General features: G+C 45.8%; 1 protein-coding gene across 1 annotated transcript; it reads left to right on the plus strand.

Annotated features, from left to right (window-relative positions):
- Positions 1-12,023: 12,023 nt before the first annotated feature.
- On the plus strand, positions 12,024-17,072 carry ITPRIPL2 (ITPRIP like 2; the record flags this gene model as incomplete). The annotated part of the gene is made up of 1 exon (XM_034783645.1): positions 12,024-17,072. A coding segment is annotated over one exon (2,475 nt), but the record flags the coding sequence as incomplete, so codon positions are not given.
- Positions 17,073-18,406: the final 1,334 nt, after the last annotated feature.

Genomic DNA, 18,406 nt, shown 5'->3' on the forward strand with positions numbered 1-18,406 from the left:
GCTGGGCCCCTGGCTCTGAATATTGCTGGTGCCTGAGCACCACTTGGATATGGAACTTGCCGCCTACACGAGAACCCTGCCCCCAGATTCAAACCTCTCTTTTCCATTCTGGCAGGCCACTAATCCCTCCTGACAATGAGAGAGCTGTGACATCAGAGGGCCCAATCCTGCGAGGGACAATGCACCCTCCATTCCCACTGATTTCATGAATGTGACACATTGATGAATGTCTTTGACATGTGACTATAATTCCTCAGACTCCACAGGGACTGAGTGAAGGTCACACAGCACTTCATATGTTTGGGCCCTGAAACCACATCCACGAGAGAAAAATGTATCTGTCATTAGCAGCATTGTTAACTGAAAGGAAACTGGCGTTGCCAGAAATAGTTGTGATGAAAAACAAATGCATCCCAGATGCACAGGCTTGGAATAGGCATGGGTGCTCTGTGGATTCATGCTGCCCCAGACAACAGTTTCCAGTAAAACCTCCCAGCCATTTCACGGCTGCTTTTCGCTCTTGTTCCCCCGTTTCTCAGCTTGGAGGCTAATGCACAGCTGCATGGTGCGGTGAGCACAAACTAGCCCAAAGGATATGAGTGTTTGTCACCCCTGGGTCCTTTTGCACAAGAATAACTTGTGATTTCAGCACAGCAATAGAGTAGTGGTTTCTATTCACATAGGAGCAATGCAGGATCAGTCAGCTGAGAATCATGGTCATGTGTGCATGGGGGTAACACATGATAGTTGGGGAGCATCATATTCCTGTGTGGATGGGAGTAACCTTGAATTTCAACTCATAGGACTGAACTAGACTCTTTAACTCATCAGATGTAGCAACTTTCAGTATCTTGCTTTTTTCCTTCATCTTCCTTTCCCTCACCTACATTAAACTTCTCTGGTGCTCTCAGCTACATATGGCATTCAAAGACACTGGCTCTCGTCCTTTAACCAGCGCTTCACTTAAAACTGTTCCTGGCATAGTAATGGCCGTTGGCATGTGATTTGTTTGACACTTCCATATCAGCAAAAGCCCTGGTACATATGCAGTTATACTGGTAAAAGCACTGTTTTGTTAGTATAGATTATTTTGTCCAGGGAACCAGTTTAAGCATCTACACTAGAAGATTTTGCCAATATAGCTATACTGGTATAACTATAGTGGCAACCCTTTCTATCATGGGCGTGTGCAGGAATTTAAATTTGACCACTTTTGCAGCCCTGGGGTTGGAGGAGGTCACTCTCCTTGCCCTGCCATTTATTGGGGGGCCCTTGCCCCTGCTTGTGCATGTCCCTGCTTTCTAGCATAGGCTAAGCCTTAGATATACTTGAATTACTTCAAGACAGGTGAAGAGAATCATTTTCATATCTGTATACGAGGAATGTGTGTTGCTATCAAGAAAGTTGGGGGCATGTTAGTCTGTACACAAGGGTCACTGGTGAACGTGTGTGTTCAGCCAAAGAGCATCACTTTCCCACAAAACACTGGGCAACCTTTGAGCCTGATTCTACTGTTACTGGTACCCATGAAAATCAGGAGCAGCTCCCTTGAGGCCAGTGGAGTTGGTGTAAAGCCAATGTGAGAGGAGACTCGGACTCTATTTGTCTGACAGATCTGCTTGGGAATGGTGTCCCTAGCCTCTGTTTGTCAGGGGGTGGAGATGGATGGCAGGAGAGAGATCTCTTGATCATTACCTGTTAGGTTCACTCACTGTCAGTAGACTAGGCTGGATGGACCTTTGGTCTGACCCAAATGGCCATTCTTATATTCTTATGCTTTTCATAGCTTTCCTATTTTTTTAAAATGTTCTAGTAATGCTGAAGTTGGGCAACAAGCCAGAAAAAGCAGGAAGTTGAGACTAAACTTAATCTAGTTAAACAATGCAAACTCCTAAAGTAGATGCATTTAAACTGGTTTAACCTTCACTTAAATGGCTTCAATTTTCACCAGCAAATTGCTGGACTAAGATCAACTGGTTTAAGCAATGGTTAAACTGGTTTAACTGCATCTACATTTGCACTGAACTAGATTAATTTTAAATTGGTCTAGTTAAACCAGTTTACCTTTTCTAGTTTAGACAAGGCTTCAGTTTTAACTTTGTTTCCTATTTTTAATTTGGCTTGTCAAAATGTTACATATTATGTCTTCATTTCCTATTACAGATGGTCAACCAATCTTCAGTTAGACACAAGTGTGTGTGCCTGCAAACTGAGTATTAGTAATAACCATGATCTGAACCAACTATTGCATTTCTATATTTCTCATAAAAAGTTTCCATGATCCCTAAAGTAAATACCTCCATTTGCAATTACTGTTAATCTCCTTTCTCTGTGACAGCTGTGTATTTGCTCCCCAGGGTTTTTTCCTTCTCCTTCTGCAGCATTTAACTTTGTTCCGGATATCAGCATCTTAAAAGGGCCACACTGATCATATTTCACAGTGCTCAGGGTTTTGAAGATGGTTTCCAATTTTTATTAATGTAGATATTGTCTGTTTCTGTTCCCTTTATACAGTTCATTGCTTAGGACAGCTGGAAACAGGTGGGCAGGGCTTCCTGCACTATAACATAACAATAGGTAACAATTAAATATCCCACATTCAGCTCTGCAGGAAGCGCTGAGTCTTTTTTACCCAAGAGTTTCCATGCAAAGTTTCCTAGAAGGTTTATTTAAAGTGAAACAGTAAGTGCTGGCTTCGAGGTGAGCCAGCTGTTGTTTGCATTGTTCATCTGTGCAGGGTGTTGGAGTTTGTAAGGATACCTTTGGACAAGGGATCAGAATATGAATTGCTCATCAAGCCTGTGCTTTTAAACCAAGGAAATACTGGATTGGGTTACTCATGATTTATAGAATAAATCCAGGTCCAGTTATGGGCAAGCATGAGCCTTTGCGAATAAGCATTATAAGTGAAATCTGGAGCATCACAGAGATAGCTAGTGAACAAACAGACTATGGTGGGTGGCAAGAATATACCATTTATTAAACAGGAGAATGGGTTAAAAGAAAAATGGCAGTAACCTCTCCACTCCCAAACCCCTGTGAGTGATACTGTCCAATCAACACACTGACACTCTTCAACTCTGGCCACAAAGTGCTCCGTAGAGATGGTCTCCTGCAAACCTGCTGTTCTTGTAAACCAAGTCCTCTTATCTGATGCAGTGATAGAGATGGATTGAGCTATTAAAATAGAAAGGCTTCAAATCTGAACCAATAGCAGGTTCTGTTTGTTCACATTGTCATGAACCGTGTTTGTATTGTGTGAGTATGTCTCAGTAGAATCTCACAGGCTACAGAGGGACTAGGTCCAAGGAGCTGCAGGTAATGCTAGTTCCACCACTACAGACAGAATACCACACTGAGTGGGTGCGGTTACATCACTGTAATTCTGTTTTAGACCAGTACATGTAAAACAGACCCCAACGTGAGTTTGAGTACTGAAGGTGAGGTGAAGTGATTATTTTCTTCTCCACTAGCATAGAACGTAAGTAGGATCCTTGGATAAATGATAGTTCTGGTAATGTATGATATCATGTTGTATAAAGTAATGAATTAAAAATAACCCCCCAAGGCATAACTGCAGAATGACATAATCAAATGATGCCATTAAAATAGACAGGCAAAGTGGCAGTCTGAAATAAAGGGATGGAGATTTTTACTTAAAACACTATGACCATTCTAATTTTGATACTATGTACCATCAGGCATTGTTAAGTTGCCTGCAGGAGCAGATGGAGTGGTCCTTAGATTGCTCTGGTCCTGGGTGAGGTCACAGATGGTAGTGCTGGGCAGTGGGTCATTCTCCCAGAAGTCTCTTACATATCTGGCATAGTCAGAGTTCCATTTGGTCACTCTCACTGGTTCAATGTGCACAAAATGCCACTAGAGGGAACTGTGAGATGTTTTGGGCTATGGTATGCTGATACATCAGACCCCGATTCTACAGCTCCATTCCTTTCCGGCATCTGACTGTGATGGATCTGAGTGAGAATGAACGGGCTGCATGAGACAGACCAGGAGGTCCTTGGTAAAGGGAAGCATGTAGAGGAATGCACTGGGGCAGTGTCTATACCATCTGTTGAGGGTGCATGAGTGTGTTTTGCCAAAATGGTCCATTGCTTTGGGGCCCTGTTGGATTCATTGCTGCTCCTGGATTCTCTGCCATTGGGGGTGGTCCATAATTCCTTTTATTTATGACTGGCTTGTAGGCAGGAGCCTTTCCCCTCAATCTAGATTAGGGGTAGGCAACCTTTCAGAAGTGGTGTGCCGAATCTTCATTTATTCACTCTAATTTAAGGTTTTGTGTGCCAATAATACATTTTAATGTTTTTAGAAGGTCTCTTTCTATAAGTCTATAATATATAACTAAACTATTGTTGTATGTAAAGTAAATACGTTTTTTAAAATGTTTAAGAAGCTTCATTTAAAATTAAATTAAAATGCAGAGCCCCCTGGACTGGTGGCCAGGACCCAGGCAGTGTGAGTGCCACTGAAAATCAGCTCGTGTGCCGCCTTTGGCACACGTGCCATAGGTTGCCTACCCCTTATCTAGATACTGCAGTGACAACCAGCACCTTGTTCAGTTCTAGCCTGGGCTGCTGCAATTTTCTCCACCTTTGGGCTTCCTGTAAAGTCTACCAAAAAGTTCCCATTAGTGCAAAAGGTTTGTGGACCAGCCTCTCAGGGAAAGTCAGCCCAGGCTGCTTTGAAACGCTGTTCGCAAACCACTTGGTGAGCCATTGCCCAGGTTTCAGGCCTCTCGCAAAACCTTAAGCCAGATGAAATGTGCTACATTTGAGGGTGCAAGTCTTGTACAATTTTATTTCCTCTTGAAAGAGCAAAGGCTCCTGAAGCAGGCCAGTTACTCAATAGCCTGGCAGTCAAGTGGGATCATCCAAAACAGCACCAAAAAGGCTCAGTCTCAGACAAGGGAACTATGCAAACAATGGTACATTTGCTTTCCTAGGGCTGTATTAGTTTTGCTATCTGTTGGGCCTGGTGCAATGGGAGCTGTTTGAAGGGAGGGGGCCGAGGCAATAAGCAGCACGGATTAATATTACTACACGTTTGTAAAGAGCTGTGTCAATTTACCAGGTGATTAGTGTTAATAATTAATGAATGTTACAGTACTGTCCAAAATGTTATCCCTGGCGGGGGAAGTCAGAGGCTGGAGGATAAGAAGGAGGGAGGGTTTTGACAACTAAGATGTGATTGGAGTCTTGGCCCACATGTCAAGGTGTCAGGTGAGTCATTGCAGGCTACTAGGCCCTGGGTGTGTGCTGGTAAGAGGTGCTGACCAGGTAGGGTTTCCCAAAAAGCAGGGCTTTATCAGACCAAAGACTTGGCACAGAGTCCTGAGTTAGGAGGCGTACATGTTTGTTTGCTCCTCTGCATATTACATTTTTATTCTAAAAGTGTCCCAGAGAAAGCAGAATTTGGTTTCATGCAGTATATTTGTAGGTAGCCTTTTGCCCTGTCATCTGGTCAGCTGCACGCATACAACTCTCACTGAGAAAGGAACATCATCATACAAATAATGGGATCAAAAAAGATCTAAAATGTGCTGAGGTGGGTAGTCTGCTTCACAAGTTTTCTGGACTTGTGTTTTATATTGAGGGTGATCACAAGATGTAACATGTGAAACAGGTTCTCATCAAACAGTATACAAGAATATCCTTCTGCTCTCCTAGACATTTGTTTTGTATATGCTGCTTTGTAGAGAAATGCAAGAAAATGTGAACCAAGAAGGGGAAAAAATCCCATAGATGCTTTTTCATTTCCAGTTTGGTTTCAAGACCTGCCAAGAGTGGTGGAACTGCTCATATTTTGAGATCAGGACTGTGACATCAAAGGTACCATAACTGCCAGGCCACATGCTCTCGACTCTACTGCACTGGCGTATTACTGGGATTTTTTTGTTATAATGCTATAAAAATTGTTTGTGGGTGTGTCCCTAGGCTTTAAAAAAAGCGTAGTTTAGGGCCACAGTATCCCAGCCAGGGAACATAAACCTCTCCTTGTGAAATATGATTTTTTCACTAACTAGAAGTAAGATTTTATTTTATATAGAAGTGCATTGGAGGTGTTCTTGAGGTTTTTCTTTTCTTTGGTACTTGTGTTTTGAATCCTTTCCCCGCTGACTTCTTATACTGAGACTTTCTGATTGTTAACTGAATTTTCAATCTGTCTGCTCACCTACATCTTTTAAACATCTACATCTTTCCTCTCTGCCAGTGTAGCCAAAGACCTCAGATCAACACTCTACTGCAGCTAAATCACAATAACACAATAAGAGCTTCACCCTCTGGAATTAAACCACAAAGCAGAGCCATAAATAGAAGCTTTTTATACTTTAGCAAGCAGTCTGAAAATTCAGTAAACAAACAGAAGGCAGCTCGGAATATGCCAGGAGACGATGTTCCTGGCTAAACTGATATCCGTGAATGAGTTAGCACATTTCTAGCAAGAACCATGTTTAAACACTATCTGCTAAAAAGATGCTAACAAGTTTTAAAATCCCTGTATAGAAAGGGCCAAATGTCTATATATCTATATATATATATATATATATATATAAAAAAAAAAAAACCCAAACAAACCCAAAGTTAGAGAATATATAGCCCTGTAGTCAGGAGAAACACTCAGCAACAGAGAAACTACTCTGTGCACAAAAAGCATTGTTGTTCTGCATAGGGAAAAATCCAGACCGACTCAGTTCCCGAGTTTATCAGTTACTATGCCACTGTGTGGCAGAGTTTTACTACAGTCTTGAAACTGCATCTTCTGATCTTCACAGACCTAAAACTTTAATGGCTAGAGAAGCTCACTTGACTCCCCCACTCCAAGCATGCTGTGGTAGAGGTGTTATTATTTACTATTTGTGTTATTGTAGGGCCTATGATCCCTAGTCATAGACCAGGTCTTCTAAGCTCTTTTCTCTGAGCAGGTGAAAATGCCTCTCAGTCTCAAGTCATCAAAACCATAACAGCAGTCAATACCTAAAAGAACCAGGAATTCAGTTTTAGAACAGTCAGTTTTACAGTAGGCAAGTCCCAGCCTTCCTCAGAGTTCACTCAGCTTGCTAGCCTATTCAAATGTCAGGCTCAACTACCTACAGGCAAATTCACTAATGTCTGTAAGGAACTTTATACTGATGACACAGGCATAAATTTCCAGAGCTGGCAGGAGAAAAAATGCAGGTGGAGGAGAAAATCAAAAAAAGTGTTCAAAAGTGAAAACAAAACAAAACAAATCTGTGGACCAAAGAACAAGTTCTATGGGAAAGTTAATAATCCTTGGCAATCAATCTACAGCTGTGTCATCAATATGAGCAGACATATATAATTCAGGAGTCTGGAGACATGGGCTATATATACACTACGGAGCCCGTGGTAGCGTAGCTGTCGGAATAGCCCGCTTGTATTGATGCAGCCTACACCAACAGAAGTTTTTCTGTCCGCGTAGGAACACCCCCTCCCTGAATAAAGTTAGCTACATCAACAGAAGCATTTTTCCATTGACACAGCTGCATCTACACTGGGGTTGTGTTGCCATAGCTATGCCAGTCAAAAGTGTGGTTTTTGAACACCTGGACTGATGTAGCTATGCCGATGTAACTTTTAAGTGTAGAACAAGCATTTGTGAGCTTTATATCTCTCAAATACTTATGTCAGATAAGCTGCACGTAGAGTTGCTGGAAGCACCAGATGTTTAGTTGCCAACACAAGCTCAGAAATCCAGCTACCATGAGGTGCTTACCCATCACTGAAGGATGCCAAAAGTGTGACACAAAGAAATACAGCTCTGAAGAGATCAGCGATACCCACAGAATCATAAGGGAGAAGATCAGACAAAGGAATCACAGAAGCATTTAAGCACTAATGACTTAAGTTTCTTTTGTGAGAAATAACATTACAGGTAAGATTTTCTTCCAGAGAACCAAGGGTATTGCTGTAGATCATGCCTGAGGACAGAAAGGTTGAGAAAACTATTTTAAAAGCTTACTTATAACTGTGGGGTATTTTAGTGCAAACTGTGTATATATGTGAACTGAACACAGTGGTTTTATTGGTATCAAATTGCATTATATATTATTTAGCCTGAGGCTGTTACTTCATCTTTGCCAGACCACACATCCTCTTTATGTTATTGTTTCTGCACTGGCAGCTGGAGCTAGTGTAATTACATATGCAGGAGTGTCATTCTCCCACTAAGTATGATTAGTGAGTCTCCTTTCCGTCTGTCTTGCTCTCCAGCCTTTCCCCCACTACAATTTATCAGAGAGCTCTTGGCCAATACTTGTTCTCCAGAAGCTACTTCTGGCTGTCCTTCATGTCCTGGCTAGTAGATCTTTCCAGGGGGTGACAGCCAGTTGAAGCTGGCTGTGTGTCATCTCTTGAGGATTTCATAGGGGCGATGATGAGCCTGTTCTTGCATCTGTCTAAGTTCAATGTAGAGGCAGCCACGCTGGTGGAGATATGGATTACCTTCCTCAGAATTGTGAGTTTTCCAACTGCTATCAGGCCATTCATCGCATGCATGTTTATTGCAATCATCCCGCCTTCTGGTCAGGTGGACATGCTTCCCAATCAAAAGTGTTTTGCAGCATAAATACGCAAGTGATCTGTGATGCCAATTGCATGATCATATGCATCCCTTCCCAGAAGCAGCAATGACCCTCACATGTTTGAATCATCTGCTCCTAAGGCTTCTCTCACATAATGGGGCTCAGAGCAAAGATTGTTATTCATGGAGTGTGTGGTCGGCCTTTGTTAATTGCTGAGTTGTTTGGGAACTGGGCGTGGTGCTGCTGTCATGATGCTGTTCTGGGCCTACATGCCCAGTGGAGAACATCTGCCTGGTGGCTACCCATATCTTTGACTGCTGTATTTGCATGAGCAACTTCATTCTGCTTCTGGCATGTGATCCAGCTTATTCAACTGTGCTAGCAACTGCAATGTCCTGTCTCACATGTTTACAGTGGTTCTAACCAGTCCTGTTACGTCAGCAGCATGGCTAGTACTTCCCTGTGTGAGGTGCATGTCTGTTTTCAGGGATGTTGACTCTATTCCTTGCAGTTCTGCAAATGACAGTGCCTGTCCTCTGCACTTGTATTTGATGACCCTATTCCCCAATTCTGCCACTATGGGAGAGTGGCATTTAGGGCTGCTCAGAGAAGAATAAGGAGGAAGATTGAGAGAGCATTTGGGAATTCAAAGATTCACTTCAAGGCCCTATGCTACGTGGGATAGAGGGCAGGATTAAATTATGGCAAAGTGTGTAAATTTGGGTGGGTGATATGTATGGTGCACAGCGTCAAGGGCCAGCAGAATATCTCCCTTGTCAGTGCGTGCAGCTCCGTGTCATACTGACTGTGTGTCTCAGGGATTGTATCATGGGACTGGCTACTCATTGTACCTAGTGGCACCTGGGGATTTGCATGTGAGGTCAACCTTACGTCAACCTTCCAACTTTCCCACATAGCTTTGTGAGCGGCTAAACCAGGATCGGCAACCTACGGCACGCGTGCCAAACACGGCATGCAAGCTGATTTTGAGTGGCATGCTGCTGCCTGCCCGGTAAGAGGAGGAGGAGGAGGGGAGGGGGGGCAGAAAAGCACCACGCTGGGGGAAGAAGCGGGGGAGGGGGGAAACTTGGCTGCCGCAGGACCAAGCTTCTGCCTCCTGCCCCCACAGGGGAGAGTGGTGGTGGGGGTCCCGGCCCCCAGGTCCACTCAGTCCCCCCTGACCCCCACACCCCCAGCCTTCTGCCCTGCACCCCCACACACCCCCAGCCCTCTGCCCTGACCCCTGAACCCCCCCCCCCCCAGGTCTGGGGTCCTGGCTGCCAGCCCCTTGCCAGCCAACGTCCCGGGCGCAGGCCCTGCTCAGCCCACTTCCGGCCTAGGTGAACAGAACCCCAGGCTGGAAGCGGGCTGAGCAGGCTGGTGGTGTAAGATCAGCATTTTAATTTAATTTTAAATGAAGCTTCTTAAACATTCTGAAAACCTTGTTTACTTTACATACAACAATAGTTTAGTTATATAATATAGACTTATAGAGAGAGACCTTCTAAAAAATGTTAAAATGTATTACCAGCATGCAAAACCTTACATTAAAGTGAATAAATGAAGACTCGGCACACCACTTCTGAAAGGTTGCCTACCCCTGGGCTAAACAGTTGTCTCGCTTTTTTTATTTGGCTTGGCATACTCAAATTGGAGTGGTGGGAGTGTGCCTCAAGACATGTGCGGACAGGCCCTTCTGGGTTTAGCACTGCCCTTCCAGAGTGAAGCCACGAGAGGTGAATCAACCCCACCCTTCATGGTTCTCTCATTCCACACATTCCAGTCCTGAATTGCAAGTAGCTGTGCAAGGTGCTCACTACACTCTGTGACTGCTCCAAACTGCCTTCTTGTGCAACTTCCTGTATCAAGTTCTGAGTATATATCTTTGCTGAATCAAAGGTGGAGTTAGCTCATAAGGTTCTTTCAGATGGCTATTGTTGAATTCTGTGCTGCAGGAACAAGTGTCATAGCAATTGACTGCTCTCAGCCATCAGGCCTACAATAGGCAAGGAAGGGTTCATAATATAAATTCTGAACTAGTCACTAAGTTAACAACTGCTCCCAAAGTCCTCTCCTTTCCCTTCAGGATGTCAGTATGTGAGCAATTTGGGCACAGTAAAAACTGAGAGCAAGTCTTGTGTGACCCAGACTGAGAATTTAACAGAACAAGGATGTGACAAGAGGCATTATCAGGAGCAGTTATTAATATTGTAATAAACCTGGAGCTACCTAGGAACAGCAGTTGTCACTGTGCTGCACATCAATCACTGAAACCTTCACAGTGGTAGCAGGGATAGAACTCGGTGCCTTCCCTTGCAAAAACACGGGTTTCTAACTTCTGAAGTTAAGGAGAAACACTGTTAGCTATTAGCACAGTAGAACCTGTGATAATCAGTTGAAGACTTCTGCGGTGATGACGATGCAGTAGTGACAGTGCACACACGCCTAGTTCATGACACACTAGTTATACAGATTTGCCAAGTTTTAATTTATTTTGAATATTTGTATTTTTGTTAACTAAATTTTTCTTAATGCGATGTGCAATATGAAAACAGTATTAAAATATTATTTAAATAGTCTGTAAAAATCTAAACTGGCCTGGTACTGATTTTCTCCCAGATTCTGCAGCTCAAACTCCATTATATTTCTGTAAGAATGGCTGTCATTTCAATAGAACTGTACTGTTTTATACCAGCTGAGGATCTCGCCCTCTAAAGTAACCATCCTGCTGATTTTTTTTTTTTTACAGTGCCCTTCTCTTGCATCTTTGCTGATGAGTGAGCCTGGCATGTTGGCTTCATGACAGTAAAGCAAGTTGATTAGCAAGGTTCTCACCGTACCTGGGTATGTGCTGGACAGATTATTTAAATAAATCTGTCTGAGCTTCCTCTTATCAACCTATGCCTTCTTTTTTTAAAGTAAATTTATCTAAAAAAACCCCAACTAAATTATTTTAAAATAGATTAAATGGCATTAAAACTATTGTACAGAGAGTTCCCACTATGAATCTTTTGCTGTCTTGTTTTTGTTTTGGTCTTTGATCACTCGGTGTTTAAGAAATGGGAACAAAGCCAACGTTGAAAGTTTGAGAACTAGGAACTGCAGCCCTTAAAGTTTTGAATGAAGAAGGCCCTGAACAAAAACTGTCAATGGGTTCTTCTGATGACAACGCCTTCGTTTCGGAGAGGAAAGGGGAAGGGATGGGGAGGGACTGTTCCTTCTCTCCTCTCTCCCACCCCAGTGCCCTGGTTTTGGGCAGGCAAACCGCGGGGCTTGTGACTACACCCCCAGGCCTGATCCCGCTTTCCTCTGGCCAAAACCATTGGCATTTCCTCTGAGCTCACACAATAAATGACGCGGCCCCTTTTCCCCTCGGAAGAGGAAGCTTCGGAGCTAAGTAACGGTTGGGGGAGACGGGCTGGACTAAGGAAGCACAACAGCAGGGGCGAGGGGGAGGTGAGTGCGTGTCCCGGGACAGGAGGCCGAAGCAGGCAGGGGGACGGAGGCTGGGTGCGTGTCCCGGGACGGAAGGCAGGCGGGGGAAGGCGGCTGGCTGGGCGCATCCCAGCGGCTGGAGCAGGACCCGGAGGCGGCGGCTGGCTGGGCGCACCCAAGGGGCTGGAGCGGGACGAGGAGGAGGCGGCTGGCTGGGCGCACCCCAGGGGCTGGAGCAGGACCCGGAGGAGGCGGCTGGCTGGGCGCACCCCAGGGGCTGGAGCAGGACCCGGAGGAGGCGGCTGGCTGGGCGCACCCCAGGGGCTGGAGCAGGACCCGGAGGAGGCGGCTGGCTGGGCGCACCCCAGGGGCTGGAGCAGGACCCGGAGGAGGCGGCTGGCTGGGCGCACCCCAGGGGCTGGAGCAGGACCCGGAGGAGGCGGCTGGCTGGGCGCACCCCAGGGGCTGGAGCAGGACCCGGAGGAGGCGGCTGGCTGGGCGCACCCCAGGGGCTGGAGCAGGACCCGGAGGAGGCGGCTGGCTGGGCGCACCCCAGGGGCTGGAGCAGGACCCGGAGGAGGCGGCTGGCTGGGCGCACCCCAGGGGCTGGAGCAGGACCCGGAGGAGGCGGCTGGCTGGGCGCACCCCAGGGGCTGGAGCAGGACGAGGAGGAGGCTGGCTGGCTGGGCGCACCCCAGGGGCTGGAGCAGGACGAGGAGGAGGCTGGCTGGCTGCCCCGGGACTGGAGCTGGGAGTGGGGGAAGAGCACTCGGTGGGAGGAGCTGGCACGCCGGGAGCGGCAGGGGTAGTGGGTCTAGGGCAGCCGGCAGGGGGGTGCCTGTCCCGACTCCCGGAGCTGGGGGAGGCTGGTGAGTGGGGTGGCGGGCGCCCCCTGCATGCAGAGGCCGGGGGGCGCTGCCGCAGCCGGTACCATGGGCTGAGCTCCCGCCGCACCATGACCGTCTACACCCTGAACCTGCGCGTCTTCTGGCCGCTGGTGACTTGCCTGTGCACGGCCCTCGTGTGCCTCTACCAGGCCGTGCGAAGCAGGGCGGGCGCCCCGGACTCGGACTGCGCCCCGGACTCGGGCTCCGTCCCGCTGCTCAAGGGCTCCGCGCTGCTGCTGCTGGGCTTCCTGCTGCTCCGCTACTGCGCCTCCCGCAGCGGCGGCGGGGAGTGCGGCCAACGGCCCCGAGCCGCATGCGGCCCCGAGGCGCCGCCGAGCAGCGCCGCCCGCCGGAGCCTGCTAGAGAGCTTCTACGAGCAGCAGCTGCGCCTCTCCCCGCACGTGCTGGGCCACAGTAAGGCGCACGTGAGCCGCATCGTGGGCGAGCTGGTGCGGGCGGCCAAGGCGCAGGGGCTGCAGCCGGGGTCCCTGACCCCCACCCTGCGCGGGGACTTCGTGCAGATCGGCAGCGCCTACGAGCAGCACAAGGTCCGCAGCCCGGACTGCTTCGACATCCTGGTGCCGCTGAGGCTGCCGCCGCGCCTGGAGCTGGAGCCCCGCTGCCTGGGCGCCGAGGAGCCGGGGCTGGCCCCGGAGCTGCGCAGCGCCTTCACCTGCGCCCTGAAGGTCCTGCAAGGGGCCGCCTGGCCCCGGGGCTACCGGCCCTTTAGCGAGGGCTTCTGCGTGGAGCTGCAGGGCAGGCGCTACCTGTCCTCGGCCCTGGTGCTGCGCTGGTTCCAGGGCCACCTGCAGCGGTGCCTGGGCGCCGTGCTCTACCGGCTGCAGGAGCGCTGCCGCATCAGCCTGGCCGCCTGCCCGGGCCGCCAGCTCACCCTGCACATCCTGCCGCGCTCCGACTACGTCTGCTGCCACATCTCCATGGCCGTGCGCCTCATCCCCGCCATCCCCCTGGGGGACTCGGTCTATCTCATCGCCCTGCAGCCCGGCGCCAGGAAAGCCCAGCCCGGCACTGCCTGCCCCCTGCAGGCCCTCTGGGGGCTCAACGTCTCCAAGCAGGAGCAGCGGCTGCTGAGCTGGCTCAAGGAGCAGACCCCGGCCAACTCCTGCCACCTCAAGTGCCTGCAGATCCTCAAGGGGCTGCGGGATCTGCGCGGCCGGGGCTTGGAGCAGCCCTTCGGCGCCCAGTGGAGCCGCGTCCTCTCCTCCTACATCCTCAAGACGGCGCTCTTCTCCTTGTTGCTCCGGGGGCCCTGGCAAGCCTGGGAGGAGCAGTTCCTGGCGGAGCGGCTGGAGGACCTGGTGCTGTACCTCAGGGACTGCCTGCAGAAGCGGGTGCTGATGCATTTCTTCTTGGGCAACGCCAACGTCCCCGAGGCGGTGCCGGTGCCTAAGCTCCTGAAGGAAGCTGCCCCCGTCAATCTGCTGGCTGCCTTTGACGCCCCTACTCTAGATTTGGCCGCCTTCCAGCTTCTGAACACCTGGAACCAGGCTCCTAAGATCATCCGAATGTACAGTAGTCCAAGGTACTTGAGGAAGAGCCCCACGTTGTGTAAGCACATCACCGACACCGGACAAGAGTCCCAAAGCAACTGAGCATCACCTGGGGCGTTTGTCAGTGCCTTTGGGGCATGCACTGTGAGGCCAAAGTACATACCTGTGTTAGCTAGTAAACTACCTGAGGTTCCTAAGGGAGATATACCTGCCTGACAGCATCAAATGGGGTTCTGTGTTTGTTTCCCTAGTCGTGGTAATCTGGGAAATCCAAAGGTCAAAATTTAAGACTAAGAAATACTGATGCTTTAAGATCTTAATAGCTTTGTAGTGATGATTAGTCATGGAGAAACTATGAAACTTCCAGGAAAGTGCCTTAATTAGAAAGCACTACAATAACCACTTGTAAATCTAATTTAGTACCAGATTTATAGAGGGGTTCACACTGATGAATTTGGAGTGTCATCTTAAAGTTTAGTCACAAAAGTGACCCTGTCCAGAGCTTTCTTTTAATGCAAAAGATAATCAGGATCAAAGATTAATGGCATGGAAAAAAGTCAGTGTGACAAGGTACTTTTTTGAGATGGAGGAGGAGCCAAGGGTGTTTCTTGATCCTTAAACACAGTTTGAAATATTTATTCAATGAGACACTCATCGGTGGTTGTCTGTGTGATTTAATATACTGTGCTAAATAATATGCAAATTAATATAAAATTAAATTATGAGGCGTGACATTAAAACCTATTTGACAAAAGTATGAAGAATCTAGTTGTACATTTGTGTTAAAATGAAGGTCGCTCTGAAAGATTAAAATATAATTATACAGCTCACAAATGAAAGAAGAACAATAGCACTTTATTTCCATAAAGGCCTTCATTTTATGGTAATTGGCTGCACTAAATATTTAGTTTGAACATAGAGGCATTAATATTTTTTTTTATTAAAAATGGATGGATGTGTAAATCCTCTAAGCATTCTGTCTTGGTTGTTAGACCTGAAGCATTTTTCTTCCTTCAAAGTTGCTGTACCTTAATAACTACCAAACCTCCCCCACACCTTATTTGGTATACTGTGAAATTTAAAGTAACTCCAAAAATGTAGAGGTGTAAACTTGCTGCTGCACCCATGTGTTTTTCACTGATAGGTCAGTAAGGTCCTTTAGAGGATCAGCTAACCAAACTCTTGAACTGTGGCAGCCCTATGGTCTGCAGCAGATCAGGAGATACCAGAAGCGAGAGATGGTAGTTGTAGTGCAGCAAATATTTTTTTGTAAAAATAATATTTCAGGGTGCCTTAAAGTTCCCAAAACTTGGGACAAATTCATGGTACAGTAAGTACTTATTAGCTTTGATGGTGTCCCTTTAACGTAAACACCAGCCAGATAATTTCCATGTGTAGATAGATTATTTGAGAATACCTCATACAACTTCTCAATTGATCTGTAATGAGCACTTACTGTCTTTGGATAGTATACATTAATAGTTTAGTTTTGGATTTTAGCTGAGAAAATACATTTGACCTTATGGGCCATTGCTGCATTAAACTATAGTATGTAGAAAAGGATTAGAAAGCTTCTATTTCATATGCTCTTTAAAAGTGTGCTTCATTTCTGATATAAATAGTTAAAAACTAGTGAACCAAATGCATCACAGTTTGTCTGCAAAATTACACATTCTAAGCAATCCAAACTCTAATGTAATACAAAATACATTTCCACAGATTCTGAGACCGCATCCTTGAAAATTAAGAGTATTAAGGCACCAAGCCTGTAATTGAGTTTTTCATGTGCGTAAGGTTAAGCATGTGCCTGATTGTTTGCAGGATTGGGTCCTATGTGGACAGTCTGCTGTGCTTAATTTTAAATCAGTAAATGAATTGGGAACAGCTGGGAATGTTTGGAATAATTTTAAAACTGTTAAAATTTCAGAATATTGTTCTGTATATATTATGCTGGTGTTCTCTATCTGTAAGTCATACATGATAGAAAATAGCAAACTTTTAAAAACAACCACAAAGCTTCATAAAACCTAGTTTACTAAACTGAAAATTTCTTCAGTTTTAGATGCATGTTTCCTTGTATATGGTTTTTAAACTGCCTTTGCTGTCTTATTTTCAGGTAATTTAGCACCTAAGTGTCACTTTCTCAAGTTGGGTTATTTTTACATGGAGCGTTGGTTCTCTCTTTGGGCAAATACAAATGGCTTGTTTATGTGTAGTGTTGACCACTGTGCTCATCATGCGGACCGAAGTGACCTACCTTGGTACATTTTTAGTAGGCCAAATGTTTACTGTTTTGCAGACTTGTATAGGGTTGCCAAGCCTCCAGGTTTGTCCTGGAGTGCCCAGCATTTAAAGATTGTCATGTGATGAAATCTCTAGGAATACGTCCAACCAAAATTGACAGCCCTAGGTACACATACGAGGAGTGCTATTCTGGAGTCAATAGGAGTTTTGCCTGAGAAAGAGCTAGAGAATCAGGTCCAAAGTATTGTGGTTGCCTGGAGCACTTAATACACATTTAGTTCAACAGTTAATTCTGGCAACATGGTTACCTTAGTGAACTATCTGTTTGTTTACATTAGCGTGTAACACTTTTTTTTTCCAAGGGGGACTATGTAAATTTTGGTGTGTGTTCCTTACTGGCTTATATAATACATGGAAACCTATTAGATTTAATACAACTTTCTTATTGCTGTTAAGCGCTGATACTACAAAGGGAAAGTTACATCAAGAAATGCATAATAAGAAGGGAGTTTGGGGAATATAAATAGTTTGAAAGTGGAACTTGAAAGTTGGGGGGGAAAGGACAAATAAGGAGGAGCAGAAACACTTGGTGAAAGAGCAGTGCAGGTAATCCAAAGGACACAGAGACAAATGGAGGAACCCTGTAGAAGAGTCATGGAAGATTTGGATTGAGGTGGGGTGGGGGGAAGTGATTTAACCATGTTAAACCATGCTTCCAAAATGTATATAAAACAAGGCTACAGTTGTGGCGGGGCTCCATACCCATGTTCCCGTCAACTGCAAAACTCCCATTGATTTAGGCTTACTAACAACTTCAAATCAAGCTGATCTTTAATGGGAGCTTTTGCTACATAAGGTGTATGTGAGATTATGTTCTTGGTGATATGAGCAAACCAAGGCCCTGATCCTGCAAATACTTATGCACCTGCTTTAACTTCAGTCACATGAGTAGTCCTATTTGAAGTCAATGAGGCTATTTACATGAGTAAAATCAAATTTGCACTCAGATGATGCAGGATCAGAGACTGAAATTCTCTATTGAACAGCAATTCTGGTCTGTACATTTGGGGTATTGGTTGGTATTTCCTGTGTCTATAATGCCTACGTTCATCGATATTAAGTTTGACTAAAGTGACTATTGAAAATTGGGTCTATTAGACTATTAATGTCGTTCTATGCCAAATGAAATGTGGTGGTGCGAATACTAGTTTCTGGTGCTATCTTTAGGATCTTATCCTGCAAACATGCACATGCAGAATTTGACCCATGTGAGTAACCCATTGACACTCTCTCCCCTCATAGGAGTGCTCACATGAGTAATGTTCCACGTATGTATTTGCAGGATTGGGGCCTTACTTGTTACAATGTAATGTAGACTGAGCATGATAGTTTGTATATTTTAAATTAAAAATGAAATATAGAAAGAAACATGTGTTTCTTAGACACTACTGTGTATTTTAACTACATAACAATTTTTTAAGGACTTAGTATAATCAAGGCTGGTGTCACTTTTTTGGGGAAAAGCTACATCTAAAAACAGAATAAACTGAGATGTGCATTTGAATTTTTGGAACTGCATATCTATTTTCCCCATGTATTAGAAATTATAGTGTTTAATTGTTAAGTTCGTAACACTTCATAAATGAGACCTTAATTAAATGACTAAAGCATTCCTCTTTTGGATCTTCTTGCAAAGCAATCGAAACTAAATGTCTGTTTTTGAAATAGACATTCATGGTACAATTATTTTTGCTGGTTAATAATCA

The sequence above is a fragment of the Trachemys scripta genome, chromosome 10 (genome assembly GCF_013100865.1).
Source record: "Trachemys scripta elegans isolate TJP31775 chromosome 10, CAS_Tse_1.0, whole genome shotgun sequence".
In the NCBI taxonomy this organism is placed as follows: Eukaryota; Metazoa; Chordata; order Testudines; family Emydidae; genus Trachemys; species Trachemys scripta.